The 22,091-nt window shown below is 40.2% G+C and overlaps 1 protein-coding gene across 1 annotated transcript in view; it reads left to right on the plus strand.

Moving 5' to 3' along the window:
• The window catches only part of LOC104911443 (LARGE xylosyl- and glucuronyltransferase 1-like), a 72,585-nt gene extending 56,384 nt beyond the window's left edge, over positions 1 to 16,201 (plus strand). Inside the window, exons 3-4 of the mRNA XM_031554725.1 lie at positions 3,267 to 3,349; positions 15,916 to 16,201. Of these exons, the coding sequence (XP_031410585.1) occupies positions 3,267 to 3,349; positions 15,916 to 16,186 (354 nt within the window). The 3' untranslated portion in view covers positions 16,187 to 16,201. The remainder of the gene's footprint in view (positions 1 to 3,266; positions 3,350 to 15,915) is intronic.
• The last annotated feature ends 5,890 nt before the right edge of the window (positions 16,202 to 22,091 follow it).

A 22,091-nucleotide genomic window follows, 5' to 3' on the forward strand; every position in this document is an offset into this window, starting at 1 on the left:
TGATGTGAGATGTCTGGAGGGACATGTTGAACCAAGCTGGATGCTGCATTTTGGGGAAGCTGGGACGTCCATGGCTTACGTGCCTTCACTCCTAAGTGTTCGTTGCAGCCTAAGAAGCTGTGTGAATCACAGTGGCCCATTCTGATGGGATGGGGTACAGTCTTGTAGCCAACAGCAGAAGGAAAATGAGGAGTTTCAGAGATCTGGGAGGCTGCTGATCAATTTCATAATCTGGGAGCAGATGCTTACAGTAGTATACTCAGGAGGATTGCAAGGTCTTTGAAGTGTTTCCTTCTTCCAGCTGTTATTGCCCTGTCTTGCCAGGGTATGGTTACAGCCAGCTGGTCTCCATACAGGGTTTCGGAAAAGCATGAAGAAAACTTGAGATCAGGGTTTTTTCATTAGAAAGCAGTTCATGTTGTTGACCTCACATTGACTTACAAATTTTCCAACTGATTCTGTTGAACAGTTAAACAACAAGGGGAAGGAAAGTGAATCAAGAAAAGAGGAGAAACAGTTTTGTAGCATGCTCTAGGGAAAAACTGTGGGAGAAAAAAAGGACTGGATTTCTATTCTTTTAGAAATAATTTTCTTCCCTATAGCTGATGGCAGGCAGATAAGTAGTATCAAACACTGCAGAGAGACTGAGCAAGAGATATATGGATTCCTGTGTCTCTGAATTTTAGAAAGACATTCAGAAGAGCAGCTGTCTCCTCACTGCACTTTGGCTAAATCAAAATACAGGACAGCAGCATCTACTAAAAGATACCAAGGAATGCCTAAGTTTAGCTTTGAAATGAACTGATTTAAGAAAAGGAGACGGTAAGGTGAAAGGGGAGGCTGTGAGGAGAGTTTATTTGGCCAGAAGATGTAAAATGAAGTTGACAGTGACATGACAGTGCTGTTCCTTGAAACTCATCAAGTGTTGGTGTCTGGTCCAGTGTCTTCAGGTGTTTTGTGTTTAAATCAGACCTAAAACCATTCTCAGTTAATGCTGTTTTTATTGGGATTTAAAGGAAGGATCTTAGGTCTTACAAGAACATGAGAAAGGCTAGGTTGTAGTGAGGTGGAAGTCAACCTCTTCTTCCAGGTAACAGCAAAAGGACAAGAAGTAATGGCCTCAAGTTGCACCAGGGGAGGTTCAGGCTAGGTATAGAACAGTTTCTTCTCAGAAGGAGCGGTGCTGCAGTGGCACAGGCTGCCCAGGGAGGTGGTGCAGTCACCGTCCCTGGAGGTGTTCCAGATCTGTGTGGATGTGGCACTGAGGGACGTGGTCAATGGCATGGTGGGGATGGACTGGCAGTTGGACTTCATGATCTTAGTGGTCTTTTCGAACCTTAATGGTTCTGTGGTTCTGTGATTGAGAGAGGAGGCAGGGAGTGCACTGTCAGGAATCTGCACCTCATGGGAACCTATACCCAGAAGCATCATACAAACCACTGCTGTGGTAAGTCATTAAATAAAAGCAGCCTGTGTTCTTCCCTGTTATCATCACAAGAAAGAAACAAATCAATTTTTGCAAAGTGCTGAGAATGCTCAACTCCCTTTGACATGAAAGTGAATTTGAATTGTGGAATATCTCACAGCACTGTTGTCAAAATGTGCTGTGCCGTATTTTCTTTCTCCTACTTCTCTGGATGGTTACCTTATTAATTCAAATCCTCTAAAATCTTCTCATCTTCCCAGCTAGTGATGCATGCTGGGGCAGGAGGCAGCTGCAGTGTTCATGTGGGACTGCACAATAGCACAGCCACTCGGCCATTACTCGATCCAAATTGCTCCCCACACCAGCTGGTGTTAATGGATGGCACTAGGGACTCTTTAGACGTGCCCAACACATGCCACCTCCTGTGTAAATATGCCTCTGTTACAGGCCAAGCTTTGGGAATGTATGACTATGTGAGAAGGCAGAATTCCTTATTTGTTCTCAATGTAGTGGGCTGCCTGTGGAAAATGAGAGCTGTGTGTGTGTGACAGACCAGCTAACCAACCTTCAAATGGAAGCCAAATGAGGCTTCCCTGCAGTTTCACAGCTGTGTCCCTGATCGCAGCTTTGTGCTGCCAACATGGTAAACTCTCCTTCATTTCTGTGACCACTAAGAAACAGAAAAATACAGAAGCTGGCTAATTTTAAAACCAGAGAAGAATAACTTGACAGCATTTTTTAAATTATTACTTGCTGCCTTAATAATCACGACTAGTAGCACAATTTTCCCTTTCCTCTTCAACAGATGAGTAAACTTCTGCCTCAGATTAAAAGGAAGGGAGGGAGAAGGAAGAGAATAAGGGAATATTTACCAAAGTGCTGGGGTAGGGACTCTTGATTTTGTTTTAATGCTGCCTAGTGCAGCCCACGCTACTAGTCATAGGCAGAGAAGTGACCTGTGCCTTCCCAGCTCGTGTCTTGCATTACTGTAGAATCTTAGAATCACAGAATGGCTTGGGTTGAATGGAGCCTCAAAGCCCAGCCACCCCGACCCCGTGCTGTGGGCAGGGCTGCCCCTCACCAGCTCAGGCTGCTCAGGGCCCCATCCAAACTGGCCTTGAGCACCTCCAGGGATGGGGCACCACAGCTTTTCTGGGCAGCTGTGCCAGTGTCTCATGTTCTCTGAGTAATCAATTTCTTCTTAATATCTAACCTAAATCTCCCATCCTTCAGTTTAAAACTACTCCTCCTTGTACCGTCACTGTCTATCCATGTAAAAAGTTGATTTTCCTCCTGTTTATAAACTCCCTTTCAGTACTGAAAGGCCCCTTATTGCTGGGACGCACCCATCCCTGGGCAAAATAATTGTCCCTGTTGTCCATCAGAGCTTGCTCATTCTCTCCTTAATAGGCATTCTTATGATGGAATGCTGAATTTCTAAGAGCGTATCTTCTTCTATCAGGTGTATTTTTGAGTTCAGAAGGTTAAACAGTGGCTGCCTGTTTGCATACTCAGAATTTTGTGTTCTGCCTAATGGATGTGTGTCTATATACACGTGCACACACATATGTTCTTAGCTAATAAATGCAATTCTGTTCAGACATCTGATGTGATCTGGGGACAGTAATGACTTTGGAATGATGATGGTGTTATAACTCAATTAAGATGTTTTTAACAAACTGCCTCAAGTGGGCTGCAAACAGCTGCAGAACACCCACTCAAATCTTTAACAATTGCTGCACTAAATAAAAGCACTGTCATGTATGTGCTCTCTCTAATAACTGATAGAACACAGGAGCAGGCTTTAATTTTTCTTATTTTTGTTCCTCTTTTCCTGCAGACCATCCATGTTGCCATTGTTTGTGCAGGGTATAATGCCAGTCGAGATGTTGTCACACTCGTCAAGTCCGTCTTATTTCACAGGTAAAGGTACCCTTTTCTTCTTATATATTGTATATGTACAGATACACAAATAAGCTCTTGTCATGTTACTCTTATTCAAAGTCAGATTCCCTTCCTTTGTTTCTTCTTCTTTGCAAGGAATGAAGCATGAAATATGCGACCACCAAAAATAGATTCATTTGTATAAAGATCTGTACAGTGAATTGTAGGATTCAAAACTCCAGTTGCTACCTCTCCTTGTTGCACTGTGGGAATAGGCACCATATTTATCTGTACCGTAAGGCATCTGCACACTCCCGACTGCTGTAAAATAATGATAGTAGCAATAACAACATTGTTTTCATTTAGCTTATATTTGGTTCCAGTTTATGGCACAGGTGTAGGTAGTAATTTGAAAGCCATACCGATAAAGACACACTGGTGGTTGGTTGGCTATTCTAGCTTCCTATTTAGACGTTTATTTTTCAGTATAAACCTGTTACTATAGCCTGTATTATTTCAGATTATTTATTGTGGCTTTGGAGGATCTACTGGTAACCCCTCAGGAGGCTTTGTAACCTCATTTTAACACATAGAGCACAATTGCATGCCAAATTTTAGGGGCATAAATGTCCAATGAAGATAAAATAGCCAATTCCCTTAATAAATAGCAGCTTTAGAAAAACTGAAATGGTGTTAAACTGTGTATACACATGCGTGTATCCCTTGTTCGGTTTAGTTGGCGTTGCAGAAGGTGCTTTCCCAGGTAGCCAAGAAGGCCAATGGCATACTTGTATCAGAAATAGTGTTTCCAGCATGAGCTGGAAGAGACGTTAAGGCCCTGGAGCATGTCCAGAGAAGGGCTGTGGGGCTGTGAAGGGCAGCACAAGACTGATAGGAAGTGGATGAGGGAACTGGGGTTGTTCAGTCTGGAGGAGTCTCGGAGGAAACCTTATTGCTCTCTACAACAACCCGAAAGGAGGTTGTAGTGAGCAGGAGGTCAGCTTCTTCTCCCAGTATAACAACACTGATGGGACAAGAGGGTGTGGCGTCAAGTTGCACTATGGAAGGTTCAGGCTGGATATTAGGAAAAAAATATTCTTCGAGGAAAGTGGTGCTGCACTGGCAGAGGCTGTCCAGGGAGGTGGTGGAGTCACCATCTGTGGAGGTACTCAAGAATTGTTTAGATGTTGTACTGAAGGACGTGGTTTAGTGGGAAATATCGGTGGTAGGTAGACAGTCGGACTAGATGATCTGGGAGGTCTTTTCCACCCTTGGTGATTCTGTGGTTCTGTGATTCTGTGAAATGGGGCGTTGAGAGACTCATCAAACTCTTTAACGCAAACAGGACAAATAGACCAGTAAAATGTCCATAATAGTAAAATTGTCCTTTACTAAGGAGACAATTTCAAGCACTGCTTCAAACAGAACGATATTTTATAGCAGGGAGGACGAATCTTATTCATGTCATTCTAATATCTTCTTAAACCATGAGTAGGTCATTCCAGTCCCCAACCTTGCTCCTTACGTTTGCTTTGAACCCTGCTAGGACACTCTGAGTACTGATGCCCTTGCAGTGTGTTTAATGCACCATTTTAACTTTACTCATTTTTTGTCAGCTTCCTAAGAGAATGTAAATGCCTAACTACCTTCTACTGTGGGGAAAAACTCATTAAATGGTGTTTTTAAGAGTGGCTGGAATTTAAGTGAAGAGGGAAAATTCTCTTCTGTAGGTGTTAGGAAAAATTTCTTTACAGTGAGAGTAGTCAAACACTGATGCACCATGCCTGTCAGTGCTTGAGAGGCATTTGGTTAATGCCTTAATAATGCTTTAACTTTTGGTTTATGGGCATTTGGACTCGATGATCTTTGAAAGTAAACTTTACAAGTAAACTGTTCTGTTCTACTCCCCAAAATATGATACTTTCACTATCAAAATGCAGCCTTTGCAGATCTTCCCAAAAATAGTATGTTCCTGTTAGATGAATATTAGAAGGGGCCAGGAGAAAGAAAAACAATGCTAAAATAAACATACTAATACCAAAACAGCAGTAAAAACCTGTATCATGCTCAAGGCAGAATATTTCTGAATGTTAAAATCCTGTTAAATTTTAAAACTCAATCTATTTCCAATTAGAATCCTGAATTATTCAGTGTAAACTGGCTTCATGTGGCAAGAATGTGAGGTGTTTTGTCTATTTTGATAGTTATCTCTAAGAGGTTTCTTGCAAATACTCTTTTTTTTTTACAGAGATGTGTTTTTTTCAGGCTTTTTGGATTTTTTCTCTTCTGTTACTTGCCACCATTTCAAGAAGGCTCAATTCCTGTATGTCTCCAGATACACCATAAATAATAGGAACATCATAGTTCAAAAGTTTAAACAGTTTCCTTTTGTGTTATTTAAAAGAAACGTCCCTGAAAAATTAAGAAATTTACAATCTGTTATAAGAGATATGGAAAATATGTTTAAAATAATGAAAACAAAACAAAGAGAAGTAATATTTGTGTTTTTTAGTCTCGTGGAGTCTGACCTTGACAAGAACACAGCTGCTGTTTGGATGGCAGTACTGCTCATCTCAAGGGATTCATCTAGCTCAGCAGAAGTGATCAAGATGAAATCCAGTATAGCTAATGAAACTTCAGAACAGTTGTAACTTTCAGAATAACCTGTCTGGCTTGTTTGCTTAAAACATACTTAAAGACAAACTGTAAGTGCTTTCCTGTCTTGAACAAGCTCTTCTCACTAGGCATTAAGTTGTGAACTAGAAAGAAGAGATGTGTTCAAAGAACAGACAGGGCTTCTTGAAGACATTTCTTCCTTATCCACAAAATCATAGAATGGTTTGGGTCAAGATCATCTAGTTCCAACCCCTGCTATAGGCAGGGACACCTCCCTCTAGACCAGGTTGCTCAGAGCACCATCCAGCCTGGCCTTGAATGCTTCCAGGTAGGGGGCATCCACAACCTCGCTGGGCAACCTGTTCCAGTATCGCACCACCCTCACAGTATAGAATTTCTTCATGATATCTAGTCTAAATCTATCTTCTTCCAGTTTAAAGCCGTTTCCCCCCATCCTGTCGCTACATGCCCTTATAAAAAGTCTGTCCCCATCTTCACTGTAGCCCCTCTTCAGGTGCTGGAAGACCACTATAAGGTCCCTCCAGAGCCTTCTCTTCTCCTGTCTGAAAAACCCAGCTCTTGCAGCCTGTTCTCATTGGGGAGGTGAGATCATCTTTGTGGCCCTCCTCTGGACCTGCTCCAACAGCCCAATGTCCTTCTTGTGTTATGGGCCCCAGCACTGGACACAGTACTTCACATGGGTTCTCACAAAAGCAGAGTAGAGGGGAGGATCACCTCCCTCAACCTGCCATCTCTTGATTCAACCCAGGATACCATTGGCCTTCTGGGTTGCAAGCACACACTGCTGGCTCATGTTGAGTCTTTTATCATCTGACTCCCCCACATTCTTCTCGACAGGGCTGCTCTCAAGTCCTTCTCTGTCCAATCTGTATTTGTGCTTGGGATTGCCCCAATCCAGGTGCAGGACGTTGCACTTGTCCTCGTTGAATTTCATGAGATTGGCATGTGTCCACCTCTCAAACCTGTCCAGGTCCCTCTAAATGGCATCCCTTCCTACTGGCCTGTCAACTGCACCACTCAGCTTGGTGTCATCTGCAAACTTGCTGCAAGTGCACTTGATCCCACTGTCAAGAAGATTGATTTTTGCTTCTTAAGCATCTATTGTGACTATGGCTACATAGTGGAAAACCAAGCCTCAAAAACTCTCCTTTCTTGAATGTCTTTCTTTGAAGTGGCGATGATGAAGAGGACTGAAGAATAAATTGCAAACAAACAACAGAGTTGAAAAATATTTAATTGTAAACCAATATTCCTTGCATTGGTTGCCATGTTCAAAAAATGCTATCTTGGAGACTGGAGGCTTGAAAATTACCCTGATTTGAAAGAAGGCTTATTTTAGTTGCTAGGATCTTTTTAATTGTAGGGAAGAAGGATGGAGGTACGTCACTGTACTGCATTAGGAGAAATGAATTAGGAGTTGGAGGTGGTTGGTTCAGATGGTAGATACTTCATGACATCAGTAGCAGGTTCATCAATTCACTTGAGGGTCATCAGTGAGAACAGGCATGGAAATGTCTCTTTTTCTAACCCTTAAATGTGCACTGAGGAGTTCATCCTATCTGGCATGTGTAATTGAAAGATGTTTGCATAGAAAGCACAGCTATTGTTACATGGTTCTGCTTGGGCAGCTGTACTATTGCCCATTGGTCCTGCAGTGCAGCATCCTGAACACACACTAGTAGTGGAGCAGCTGTCCTCTAAAAGTAGCCACGTTTCATATCCTTACCTTTTCCTACTGGTGTTTGCTGTAAGAGCACTGTTTTCAGTGAATGTCTGGAATTCCGAGATGCCCCACCTGCTCTTATTGGAATATTCTTCCGTTTTACTAATTAAAGCATGTTTCAGCTGAGTATCTCTATTCTGAAAGAAGAAGAGGGGCCTAACAAGGGAATCCCTACTTCTGAAGTGTAAAAATTTTGAGAAAAGGAAGCCACGTCAGTTTAATCATCTTCCCCTGGCGTACTAACGTATTTGTTATAGCCCCAGCTTTGAGCTAGACTCCTAGGCAGAAAGATGCAAGACAGCAGGGGTGCTGGGTCATTAAGAATGAAAACTACAGGAGTTTCTATAGATGGAGTGTGCTGTCTCTACTCTCTTGCATGAAAGTGCAGCAAATCCTGCATATTGAACATTTTAGCTCTCCCCAGGTCTTCCTCCGCCAGCTCAAAAAAATCAAGTTTCTGATTCTAGTCATACCATATATATCATGAGACATAGGCAGGCTACTCATCCAAGCCACTCGAGAAGCTATGTCTGTCTTTGGATTCCAGAGAGGGAGAAAAGGAGTGGAAAGAGCTGGTGTGGTAAATTTCTTATAAGAACACCTTCATTCAAAAATGCATTTCACTCCCAACAGAAGAGAAGCTTGATTCCCGTTCTGTCTTTAGAAAACGTATGTTCAAGCCACAAAATCCCAGCAGCTTTTAACACCCAGTTTGACATAACTGACAGTCTGTTCTCAGGGGGACACTCCGCAGAGCTGCGGTAGTGCAGAGTTTGCAGACTCTGATAAATATGCATTGGCACTGCTGCACAGAGGGAGGCATGGAGAATGAGCTCTTAGTCCTCGTCTGCAACTTTCCTGCTTACCTCTCCTGGGCATCTAGTTCCTAATTATGATAGATTTTATAAATGTGCTGCAGGACTGAAGAATCTCTCAGACAGTTTAACGCGGCTAAGCTCTTACCAGTATGACCTAAGTGCAACTTAGATTTACTTTTTCTGAACCAAAGACTAAAACACGACTAAAGATATTGGGCCAACTGAGCAAAATGAAATGCAGATGCTTTTGGAAACAGTGCGTAGTGTCCAAAAAAGCATCTGCATTTCATTTTCAGATGTGATGCAGCTGTCTCTGGCTAATTACTATCCTTGAAACCTCTGGTACAAGTTCCATTGTCTCTTTTCAGTGTTTTACTCCATTTCTGAAAATTGTAAAACTTAGAAAAGGACAATGTTTACAGTTTCAGATTGCGAAGACCACTCTTATCTCTACTTAGGTAGTTCTTCACTTCATCAGGAACTGAAATCATTTTTAATGTGCTCTCCTCTTTTCCAAAGATGTGCTAAAACACCATGTTTCATTTGGGAATAACGAAAGGCCAAAATTACGCAATTATGACATGTTGCTGACATGTTAGGTCAGCCTGAGAATCTGTGAGAAATTAACTACTCTGTAGTGCCAGCTATTGCTGCCTTGCCAAAGTACTCCCTTGTATGTAGTGATTTGTATGCTAGCAAAGAATGGTTTGGGGTTTTTTTAGTTGTTTTTCTGGAAACTCATCCCTCAATGGTGATGTGAGTTCATAATGTAAACAAAAGCAGTGAGATGAACAAAACTCTTTGTAATACAAAATAGCCTTTAAAAAGACAACTTTATTTCAAGGTAAGTAAATGTCTGAGTATTTTTATGATTAGGACTTTAAACTGTGTTATAGATTGCTTTAGCAAAAATAATCTGTTTTTCTTACAATAAGTAGAGTAAGACGAACAAAAAGAAAATCTAAATTAAATAAAAGGAATGACATACACTTTCCAAGGAAAAATCAGAAGTCAACACTGGCAGATAATTAAAGCTTACGTAATCTCATGACTTTATTCCCTGAAGACCTTTTTGCCTTAATGGAGTTCATTTGATAATTTAAAACTTCTGTCATTGTTTCCAACTTTTCTAACATATCAGTCTATTTTATAGGAGATTCTTCTGACAAAAAATAATATGTGAATTGGTTTCTCTGATGCATGTGAATACTTTATTTTGTATTTTATTGCTGTGCTAACAGTGGAGGAATAGTGGAGAAAATACTTTTAAAAAGAAATCTGTTACTAATTTCTGAAGTGATTCCTATAAGTTAGCACAAAACAAGACAAGCCATACATAAAGCAGCTCCTGCATGTTAAGATCTCTCCAATAGTTTAGGGAGCATTTTAATCAATACTGCGTGTGAATGGGTATGAAAAATCTTTCACATTGAAATTCTCCCCACATAAGAGATGAATTGTCACATGGGCACTAGAAAAAAAAATCTCAAGTTGCCTTTTATAATTTCTGTTTGAAGTACTTGTTACCATTTGTTACGGGCATAAAAGGTATTACCTTGTTGTGCTTCCCTTAATAAAGTATAGGGTTTGGAAATAAACCCCTGGGCTACTGACATTTTTATATTCTTAGAAAATAAAATTCCTCTGTCGCAGAGTGAGACTGTACAACCAAGCAGCTGCTTTTTGAATTGCTAACAATTGAGCAATGGAATAATATAGAAGGCAAGAGTGAGTCTTGATTCACTACTCCCTTTTTCAATTGTAGGTTTTTATATTTAACTCTGTGACAGTGGCTATTCCAAAAGAATGGTCCACAAATGCTTGAGCAAGCAGATCGAAACTGTGATGAATAAGAAGTTTTGAAATGTAAAAATAAGATATTGTGATTAAAAAAAAAAACAACAGCAACAAAGAAATGAGTATCTCAGAATAAACTCCTAATTTTTAGCCTGACTTTTAAAATTACTAACTTTTTTTTGCTGTACTAAACTTTATAGAACCATGGCAATTCTGAAAATGAAGGCATTCTTTTAAGCTCCTATATTTAGGCTTAAGAACCTATATTTAAGCATCCATGCTTGAAAATATTGGGCAGAATCTCTTTCCATTCGCTTTTGGGGGATGCAATTTAGATACAGAAATGTGTTCTCTTTATGTGTAGTTTACAGTGTCAGATAGTATTCTGGTCTTAAGATAAGTGGAAATAATATATGATGACTTACAGTTTTCTAAGTAGAATGGTTTAAACCTTGAGTTTCCACTTGATGAGAAATGCCCATATTTTGAAATGGCCTTTTTCCTCATTATGACATTAATATCAGCATTTTCCATGTTTCACAGAAACTGTGAAAAAATGTACTTTGTAAAAATTAAGATATTCAAAATCCTTGACCCCAAAAAGACTAAGTGATTTCTGGATATGGGGGAAAATTCCCTGACCGCTTCAATACTTATTTCAGTATTGAGGAAGCTGGAGGATGAGAGTTCAAGGGCCATCTGCTCTGTAACCTGGAGCACTGGAAACCTTGACTTCCAAACATCACGTGGAAATTTGGAGCCTATTATTTTTGCACCTGAAGTTTACCAAAACTGTTGTATATTGGCTTAGAGAAGAGAAGACTGTGGGGAGATCTCATTGCAGCCTTCCAGTATTTAGAAGGAGATTATAAAAAGGGAATGAACTTTTTACTCAAGTAGATAGTGATAGGACAAGGGGGAATGGTTTTAAGCTCAAGGAGGGAAGTTTTTGATTGGATGTCAGGGGAAGTTCTTTACAGAGAGAGTGGTGAGGTGCTGGAACAGGCTGCCAGAGAGTCTGTGGATACTCTACCTGGAGGTGTTCAAGCCCGGGTTGGGTGGGGCTCTGGGCAACCTGGTCTAGTAACAGATCTGGAAGTTGGTGGCCCTCCCTGTGTCAGGGGGGTTGGAACTTAATGATGCTTGCGGTCCCTTCCAATCCAAGCCATTCTATGATTCTTTGAATCTGTATTACTGCATAGTTGCATATTCTGTCACTATTTACAGTATAGTGCTTTACAGAAGTACAAAATGTAACCAGTTTTTTTATTCTCTTGATGTGCCCAGTGGAAGATGAGTTGTATGGGAGGAAAAGGCATGGAGCTGCATCAGGGGAGGGTCAGGTTGGATGTTAGGAACAGGTTCTTCACCAGGGGGCAGTGAGCATGGAACAGGTGGAGTTCAAGAGGCATTTGAACAATACTTTGAGAAATATGGTTTAGTTTTTGTGTAGTCCTGTGAGAAGCCAGGAGTTGGAGTCAATGATCATTGTGAGTCCCTTCCAACTTGGGATATTCTCTGATGCCGTATACATTAAAAATAAATACAACACACAGCTGTATTTTGAAATTCATTAGTAACGGGGAATTGAGAGGAAGTTCAGCTCACAGTTTGAGTAAGAGAATAGGAAGTTTCTGTTGGTCATCACTTTTTCTTTGAGACTTCATTCCAGGTTTCTTTCAGTGCAAGATTGAAATTCTGCACTGAAGTCCTATGGCTCAGGAAATGGAAGAAAATGGTTGGGTCATCCCGATATCTCTCCTTCTATTGCAAGAAACCACAGCATAGAAATTTTCATAATTTGATCTACCTTGACAACAGTTTATTTAATGAGAGCATCATATTTTACTGATTTTATGAAACTCAGCTTCTTCTAGCAAACCTCATTGTCTTTAGCTGCTCATTAAACTTATTCGCCAGCCATGCCACTCTTCCTTTTAGCCAGTAAGGGATTCTTATGTCTCCTGGAAGATTTGCATATCTTTTCATTCTTTTCCCGAACTTCTTAAACTGTAGCTGCTAAATGCATGCCAAGGATTGCCCTCTGTATGGCTATCCTTTAGCTTCATTTCAGCTTTATAAGTCTTGTATACTAAAATGTCTCTATCCTTCTCTGGCACCAGTGCTATTGCAAAACGTCTGAGTCTAGTGAAATGTAGCTCGCAGTGAAGTCCTTGGTTGTCACTCCTAATTCTGACAGCTAGTGATTCAATGATGTTGGCAAATAATTAATAGAAAAAATAACATGCCTTTTTAGTATCACTTGAGAAGAATTTCTCATCTTGCAGGCTCTCTTCTGTATCTTTTGCTGTGGATGATGATTGATCTTTAAGCTTCTGCACTTGTTTCATAAGCACTTCGAAGCAATCCTTACCTTTTGGGCTTTGCACATTGCTAACACTAGAACATCCAAAAACATCGTCTGTGTGTATGCTAATATCGTTACCTTCAGAACATCTTCCAGGTTTCTCGCTGTGCACTGTTGCCTTTTAGCACTAGTAGTCAAGCCTATCCTTTCGCATAACTAAAATCTCATCCAGAGTAAAATTTTGTGTGGCTGATGCACATTTAGTTGTAGATGTCAGCGGGTCACTCTTCTGTTCAAGGGATATATTTTTGTAAGTGATAATCCTCTGCTTTGCCTCTGACACATACTTTCCTTCCAGCTGAATCTTTACCACGAGGCTAACAACTTGAAAGAGATTTCTGTGTCGGAGTACAACTACTCCTTTCTTCTTTTTCCCAGTAGGAGCTGAACTAAAGAAAATGTCACCCACTTGTTCCCATTTAAGTTTCATACAGTATGGGTCACTCAGATAAGTATAAACTGCTACTGAACATCTGAGCGTCTTTGTATCAGATTTTTTTCTTTTCAAGTAGTGTGTTTTATCTTCAGATGTTTTTTATCAATTCCATTTAACTAAGTGGTGATTTGAAAGAAGATGTAGCTTTCTTGTTTTCAACTGATTTTACTCTCCTTATTCTACTTTGCAATGTATAGATAAATGACCCTGAAAAAAAGAGAAGAAATTGCTAAAGATCACCAGCTGGGAAATAGCCTGACCAGATACCAGACCCTGCTAAGCAGAAGAACCTGTATAGATTGTGTGTTGACAATGTACACCTGTTTACCTTGAAATACTGCTTCACCAATTCCACTGACTCTGGACCTTTGTTTCCCTTGGCCTTTTCTCTGCTGATGAAATACATTTCCTGATCACTTCCATTTCCCGATTCTTCCTTGGCAATGAGCCTGGTTACTGTGGAATCTGCATGAGCCAGGACGTCTTCTTCTCTCCTGCTGGGCTAGTGAAGCAGTTATAATTGCTATGATCCTTTTAAGTTGGTACTGCAAACCTCAGCAAACTACAGCTTTACTTTTCCTCTGCTCATTCCAGGACACACGGGAGATGAAAAGACCTTTGTCTTTTTGGAAGGCATATTATGGCTTAGTGTTTTGCTATTGTTAAACTCAGATCAGCTGTGAGTTTTTTCTGCCGTCATGATTAACTCTTATGTAAGCCTTCTAACTAGCCCTTTTCCTGCCTTTTCTATAAGCGTATAATTTGATCCACAGTCCCCTTCAAAACAAAAGAACAGCTTCACTGATATTACTGGATATTGGGTTGGATTTTATGTGCAGTATTTCTATCATCACAAAAGCGAGCTATACATTGCTTATTACAGCAATCTCCTGTTTCTGCTGAGAGGTGTGTTATGATACTATGAACCGTTATATGTATTTTTAGATTTTCTTGTGAACTTCGTTGAGCAAGAAACAGTATTACTCATCAAAGCAGAGAAGAGTAGCATTAAAGAGAAAGGCACTTATTCTTCATTAAGGGAGGAAATGGAGAAAGAAATAACCTTCATCTTTTGGAATAAGCCCAAAAGTATAATGGAAGTGCATTGTCCTGAACTAACATAGATTTCTTCACTTCTCTTTCACACAGCAGCACGAAGTAGTGTCAGTCATATTCTACCTTAACATCTGAAACTAACTTCTCCTTCTTTAGATGAAAAAAAGTATTTGTTGACAGTACAGCCATTTACCTTCATAAATTTCACAGTAATGAAATTCCAATACTCCATCCTAGGGAAGAAAGGTTGAGCCAGTGCAAAAGTCTAAATGGATATCTGTCATCTTGGTGGCTTTTGCAAATTCTGTCCTTCTCTGCTGACAGTGAAAGCTGCAAAGTTAGGGATAAACACAGAAGACTTACAAATCGTGACTAGTTTTCACTGGCTGATTTTCATACTTGAACCATTTAAACTGAGTAAAGGTCACTTTGCTTACTGTTCCTCAAAGAGAGAAGCAAGGCTAAGGGATTTAAATGTGGTGTTTGTAATACGAACGTTCACATTACTGTGGAAAAGTTCAAACACTTTGTCAGACTTTGCTGGTCTTGTTGATACTGGCTTTACTTATCCCGATTTTGAAGTTTCTCATAGAATCATAAATGGTTTTCATTTGAAGGGACCTTTAATGATTATCTGATCTAACTCCTCTATCATGGCAGGGACATCTATCAGTAGACCAGATTGGCTAAAGCTCCATCCAGCCTAACCATGAAAACTTCCAGGGATGGAAAACCCACAGCTTCTCTGGGCAACCTGTTTGAGTGCCTCATCACCGTCACAGTAAAAAATAACTTCCTAATATCTAATCTAAATCTGCTCGCTGTCAGTTTAAAACCATTAGCACTATTCCTATCACTACATGCCCTTGTAAAAAATCTGTCTTTCTTATAAACCCTCTTCAAGGATTGAAAGGCTGCAATGAGGTCTCCCCAGAGCCTCCCCGTCTCCAGGCTGAACAATCCCAGCTCTCTCTGCCTTTTTTTGGAGAAGAGATGCTCCAGCCCTCTGATCATCTCCTGGCTCTTCTTTTGGCATAGTTCAAGTAACTCTAAGTACAGAGATGATCCCAAGTCTGGTGTTTTAAAGTAATATATTTTATTTGTTCCTGCTTTTCTTCAGCCTGCCTTATAGGAACAAGGATGAACTTGTCCTCGTAGGAATGAGGATGTGGGGAAATTTACATTCTCAAGTGTATTCATTATTTCAGTAGCAAGAAGGCACTCACCTGAAACATCTAGTTCTGGTTCCCACAGGATAACTGTTAATACCCAGGGTTTGCTTTGTAGAAATGATGCATGTAATCTCAATAGTCCTGGAATGATATCTCATTCAGGTGATTATTTTTCACCTCACCTGTACTCCCATTACTCCACAGACTATTCTTACCATAGCGATAAATTACCAGGTTCACTGAGAAAACTGAAAGCAATCACTTTCACATCTTAAGGCCCAAAGGAGGAATTAACTTGGATTTCTTTTAAGAGTCCAGTAGGATGGACCAGATCCTCAGCTGTTTTAAATCAACACATTCCACTGAAGTCAGAGGAACTATATTTATATATTTACAAGTGTTCTAGTATTTCTGTTATTGTTACATTTATTCAAACTGTATCTCAACATTTTCTCTGCAGGGCAGTACTCCATCAAATGTGATGTACACTTTGTCTTGCAACCTCTGACATGCATAAAACTTTGTAAGCTTTGTTGTTCTATTGCAGTAAGAATTAGAATCCTTTGGACCAATGGATTTTTCTCCCTTTCCCTGTCAGGCGAAACCCACTCCACTTCCACCTCATCGCAGATGCAATTGCCAAGCAGATCCTTGCGACTCTGTTCCAGACTTGGATGGTCCCTGCTGTGCGCATAGACTTCTATGATGCAGATGAACTCAAGGTAAAGACAAACACAGCTGTTACTCATGCACTTCTGGTTTCATTTCTTTTCATTCGTCTGGACTGGGGAGTTGAAGGAGAATTGCATTGTTCCTGGCTAAAAATAATCCTAACCACATGTCTGTTAATCTCAGTTACACGTAACTAGAAGATAGTGATTTGCTAAAATCAGTGTGGTTTCTCTGCTCACGTTACATATTGTTTAGAATTTTACCTTCTACCAAGAGGATTCTGGTTTTCTGGGTTAAATTGCATCGGATGAAATGATGTTTTGCTAAGGATGCTTCTTTATAGTACCAATGGAAGAATCATGAGTATCTTGTTCAATAATCTTAAGTCTTTTACTGGAAACAGTCAACCTCCTTGAATTCCTTAAGCAAAGGTGTAAAACAGTGTAAGTGCACGCAACCTGAAAAGTTATCAATATTATATTTTGAAATAGCTATCTTTTTTTTGATCTAGGTGCCCATTCAAAAGGAGTGACTGAAAAAAGGAGTGCTCCAATGGGGGAAAAAATGACTTACTGAAACATGAAGTCATTATCTTCTCATAGATTTAGAAAGTTTAAATTAGGTCATGGATGCACAGCTTTGAATTTGAGCTGCACGTTTGTTAGTGTGGAAGTAGATTGAAGAGCTCAGATTTTAGTGTTTGGAGTTGGTGGCAATAATTTGTATGACTGAATCAGACTATTCTGAACATACCCCTAAAGAAGGAAAAAACAGAATTTAGAAAAATGGCTATGCCAGTGAAGGAGTAAGTTCGAAGTGCACCATGTTGTAGAATCTTGAATACAAAATGTTACAGAAAGAGATGGAAAAGGGAAAACTTGATCCTTAGGAAAAATATTTTTTCCAGCTATTTTTATTGGTTTCTATATGAAGCCATATTAAGTATTGACCTAATTAGCTAGAAATCTCCCAGAGATCTCCCTTCTGTTCTTTCTAGCTTCATAGTGAGGAAGAAGTTTGTTCTTCTGAGTCTTGCACATGTCTATGTTACTTCTACTTTTCTGTTAATTGTAGGATTTTACAGTTCTTAATTAGCCTCTCAGCTGAACATGACAAACCTCTTAGCATTTTCCTTCTGGTCATTTGGGTATGGTCCAATCTAGCTAAACAAATAAACAGGAGAGCTTATTTCAGTGATCCCTAACTTACTGCTTTTTAGGCAACAACACTGTGCAGATAAGAAGCTACAGAGTAAAGTCTTGTCTTGTCCCTCCCTTCTTCACTTTAATTTTTATGTGGCCAGTGACCTAATGCAACACTGGACAATCTTGCTTATAATCCATACGCTTTAGGCTGGGGATCACTTTCTTAGTGGTGCAGGTATTGATGCGTAAATACATCGTTCCAGATCTGCCATTATACTGGCTCATATCCAGATCAGACTGCAACTTTTAGTAAAGAACGCAGAGGAACTGTTTAAAGACATCTGTAGGAGCTCATCTCTTTTTTTTTCCTACGTAATCTCTGGAGAGGTGTATGGGGCTGCTGAATCACGGCCTGAACCTTTGATTGGTCACCTGAGGCAAGCAATGAGTCAGCCACGGGAGCACAGGTGAAGGCAAATCACCTGTGCTGCAGGAAGGGGTGGAGCCTGGCTCCACCTCTCCTAGACCCATTTAAGAGCTGACTGCCAGTGGGGAAGGATCTCTCTGGAGATCTGCTCCATCAGGAGTTCATCTTGTGAGCCTAGGACAGGGTGAGTGACTTTCTCTTATTTCTCCAATGTAAATTATATTAGCCAACCTCCTGGATATATATCTATACCATCTGTATATCCATTGATTAAACAAGAGGATTTAATGATTATTGTGAGTTCACATTTTTCACGTGCACTCCTAGGGGATACATTATTCGGTCCAGTGTTAGGAAAACATTGAGCTTATCATGGAATGCTTTACTTTTCTACCATTCTCTTAAAGTCTGCCCTTTTTCTGATACTTGAATACAGTGTTACCAAGTGTATATACCAAATCTCAATTTTTAATAACCTTACATATTTTTTTTTAAACCTAGAGTCATTGCTAACTGCTGATGTCTAAAAGGGTTTAGACTGAACAATAGCTTGGGAAGCTCCTGCTTAGCCTTCAATCACAACCATCTCATTTTTGAGGGGAGTACATTTTAACTGGAACAGAAAACAGTTAATTTCATGTTTCTTTTGTTTTATTTCTCTTTAGATATGTATGACCTTCCAGCCCCTTACTTCCTAACACAGCAGGAGGTGGCGTGTAAGCTTAAGTCGTGGGAAAAGTCCTGCTCCTGCACAGACAGTGGAAGGGAGCACAAAATGTTCTATTCCCCATAAATACTATGAATTCTTGATTGCTTCAAAATATCTGTTTTCAGTTCAGGCAACATTATCCACTAGAGTATAATTTTTTTTCAGAGCCAAAATTTGGAGACAAATATTTAGCAATGTTTCTTAATACCTCCTGCAGTTCTTAAACACACACTGCTTAGCTTGGAGTTAGAGCAACCAGTGTCCTGAAGGATGGTAGAGGAAATAAGTCTCCGTAGTAAATGATGTTTTCTCTCAGGATATAGAGAACTGGATGCTTTCCATTTAAGAAATGGAAAAGAAAGTACTGCTGATTATCCTTGATCTTCTAGCGCTGGCAAACAAGCACAGCTACACTTTGTTTGCTTCTGTGAAAGAGCCATGTCAGATACTCCTTGTGAATTTTAGAGAAGATGTGTTTTTCCTTTTGCAAGATGACACTGCTGTTCATATTTGTCCTGCAGCACGTAGAACCTTCATTCATTCTCTCCCTGGAAGTAGCTACCAACCAGCTTGCTTGGAAGTGTTATGAAGCGGAGGAGAGCATAGGCATGGCAGTGTCCATCTTTGTTTGATGCCCTTGTAAGAGGATGTGGCAGAAGAGGAGCCTGACTCTAGAGCTGAGCAAAAGCAGCAGCATTTCCAGAAAGATCAGACATAGGGGAATGTGAGCTTGCTGGTTATATTTCTTTCAAACAGCCGTTTTGATCATTGTAACAGCCAGTTCTAATAAGACACTTATAACTTCCAAAATAGTTTGGTGTGTCTCCTCTTTGTCTTGCCCATAACCACAAGGGAGACCGGTGTCTAAAAGCTCTCCCTCACCTTAGAAGCTGTTCGTATTGTGGACTGTACTGGCAGTGCAGCTCTCTTCCAGTAGCTAAACATGCTAAATGCAGCTAGCAGTGAACAGTAAGCATCCTTGAAGTGTGGAGAGCTGGTAATGGCAGCAGTAATTGAGCCACTCCATAGCAGCAGAGTTTGTGCTGCTTCTGTTCGGTATGGCCCACACGTAACACTTCCACATCTCCAAGGCCACATATGGCTGTGCCTACGAACTGGAAGTTACTTGGCAATGTAGATTTATTTCATATGCTCACAGTAGCTCTTGTCATTCCATTTTGGTCCTGATGCATTAGATGTAGCCATTACAACACAGCCTCGCAGCAAATAACTAGAAATGGGAAATTATCATCTTGAACATTAAGTAAAAGAAAAAACATACCTGTGGAACATTGATCTAAAAGACCTATTACAGATGTGGCTTGCAAATATCATGCTGCAGGTTATTGTGTTTTTTTTTTCAATTTAGTCTGACATGAAGAAAATACATTAAGGATGTGCCCACTCTAGCACTTAGCTTCTGTGCTTAATTTTTTGACGTGGAATCTCATGCCAGTTCATTCACATGGAAGTGCAGGCATTAAACCCATTGTGATCAGTGCTGGCCCAGAGCAGAAGGAGCAGCTGATAAAGCAATACAGAATGTGTGATGTGTGGAATATAGATGAGGTGGGTTTGTTTTCCCAGATGTTGCCTGACAGACTGCTGACAACATCAGGTGAACTGAGGGAAGCAGAAGGTGAAGGAGCAGTTGTCTGCTCTGCTGTGTGTGAATGTTGATGGTCCAGATAAATGCAGTCTCCTCGTCACTAGAAAAGCAAAAAAATCCTTTAAATAGTTCAGCCCATAATTGTACTGCAGTCAATCTGTGAACTACAAGGTAGGGATGTTGATTAGGTTTTTTGCAACAGATGTGCATTTGATCTGAAGGTGAAATGTAAAACACTCCACAGTTTTCTGCATATATGGACAATATCCCAGCTTCTATCATTCTCAGAAACACCAGACTACAAGTCTCACTATTGATGTTGCTTTTGGTAGTTTAACACCAGAAGTGTTGGAGTAGTCTATACATTCAGTTAAAGTTGGTGGTGTGGTCCAGAGAGGAGATCCAAGCTGGTCTCATGTGTGGAATAAGCAGCACCTAACTTAAGCATGAAAGGAGTCATTCCTCAGAAGTTCCACTTTCCTTCCATCTAAACTGTGAAGGCAGTTCCTTTGGTCAGATGTATCAGTGTTTGGTCAGACAGGCAAGCGCTATGAGATTTAAGAATGAAAATAAATTTTATTGTTTAATTATGAACATAGTGTAACTGGGTCTCAGGGCTGTGCCTGTGTGCTAGGTTACTAATTCCTGCGCAGATGAAATAAAGTGCTGCTGATTTAAGACAGCAAACCAGATTGAAACTAGATGATTGATTTAGCTGCTGGCCATCTGCACGAACATTTGACAGATTGTTACAGGAGCTCTCCCAGTGGGAATTTCAGACAGTTCTTGAGATTCCCCAGGCAGTCCATGCTGTGCCTACACCAATTTGTATGCTTAAATGTGTTGATTAACGTCCTGAACAGAAAATCTGTTGGACCCAGAAATTCCCAGGAAGTTCTTGCTATAAAATTAATCAATTGTACGAGAGTAAAACACTTGTAATTATTCAATCGAAACAGTTCCTACATATGTAGAAATGATCAAGTAGAACAGTCTTTTGTACATAGGAAATGTTTTGCATGTAGTTTAAGGAGATATGTAGTGATCGATCATGCATGTGCTAGAGTGCTCATCTGGGACCACAGACGAGCTGAGTCATAATAATTGACAGAACCAAGTTTTTCAGGGAGTCTTACCCAGTCCAACTAAGATGCACCTGCAGGGACCCTTACAATGGAAACTCCCTTCACCATCCAAACTGCAACCAAGTGTCCTTTTAATAAACTGGATTATCCATGGAAAAGTTACCAAGATCCCAGTAAGTAGTTAACTTTTTTTTTACATGTTCTCTTTTCTTAGTATCTGTGCAATAAGTGACGTAAAAAGCAAATCAAATGGCATGGCATTTTTTGTTACCAGTGAAAGCTTTTCCAATGAAAAATAGTATTGGTGGAGCTGTATCATACACTGCCATATATCAATTTTGAAAACACGTTCAAGCAAATACAGTTGCAGAAGCAATCAGCCATAACAGTTTATTTTCACAAGACTAGTGACTGGCTGCTAGCTAGCACTAACTAGAAGAGTTAAACCTTATTTGCATAGGGTTTAAGGGCACTGAATAATTTTTTTCTGTTAAGTAGTTCATTGAATGCCCCAGAGGCAGACACACAAAGTTATAAAACAAACGTACATTAATTTTCTTCTTTTCTTTTCACATGTGAGATCTAATTGTTATTAATACAATATAGGACCTGAAACACAGCACCTATTTGTTTGTATTCATTCATGTAGTAGACGTAGGTATTCAATGAAGGAGTTTCTACACATCTGTTTTTGTTCAAATATTGTTATGCTATGGTAAGCTTGCATTTCACTAATATTAGGTCTTTCTATAAGCGGGTCTGCTGTACATGTTAGTGAAATCATAGCCATGGATTGCTGATTTTTCCCAGCTTTTCTCTTTCAAGAGTATTTATCCTGATTTCAGGTGGGGTATAGTTTTTTTTCACAGTGGCTAGTATGGTGCTTTGTTAGGATGAGAATAGTGTTGTTAACACAACGATATTTCAGTTATTGCTGAGCTGTGCTGGGGGAGATGCTCGAGGGAAGAGTGCATGCACAGAGCCAGGAACTTTTCAGCTGCTGCTTCTGCCCTGCCAGTGGGGAGCCTGGGGATGCACAAGTAGCTGGGAGGGGACAGAACCAAGACAGCTGAGCCAAGCTGGCTAAGGGAATATCCTAGACCACATGACATCATTCTGAGTGACAA

This window comes from Meleagris gallopavo, chromosome 1, assembly GCF_000146605.3.
Source record: "Meleagris gallopavo isolate NT-WF06-2002-E0010 breed Aviagen turkey brand Nicholas breeding stock chromosome 1, Turkey_5.1, whole genome shotgun sequence".
Taxonomy (NCBI): Eukaryota; Metazoa; Chordata; class Aves; order Galliformes; family Phasianidae; genus Meleagris; species Meleagris gallopavo.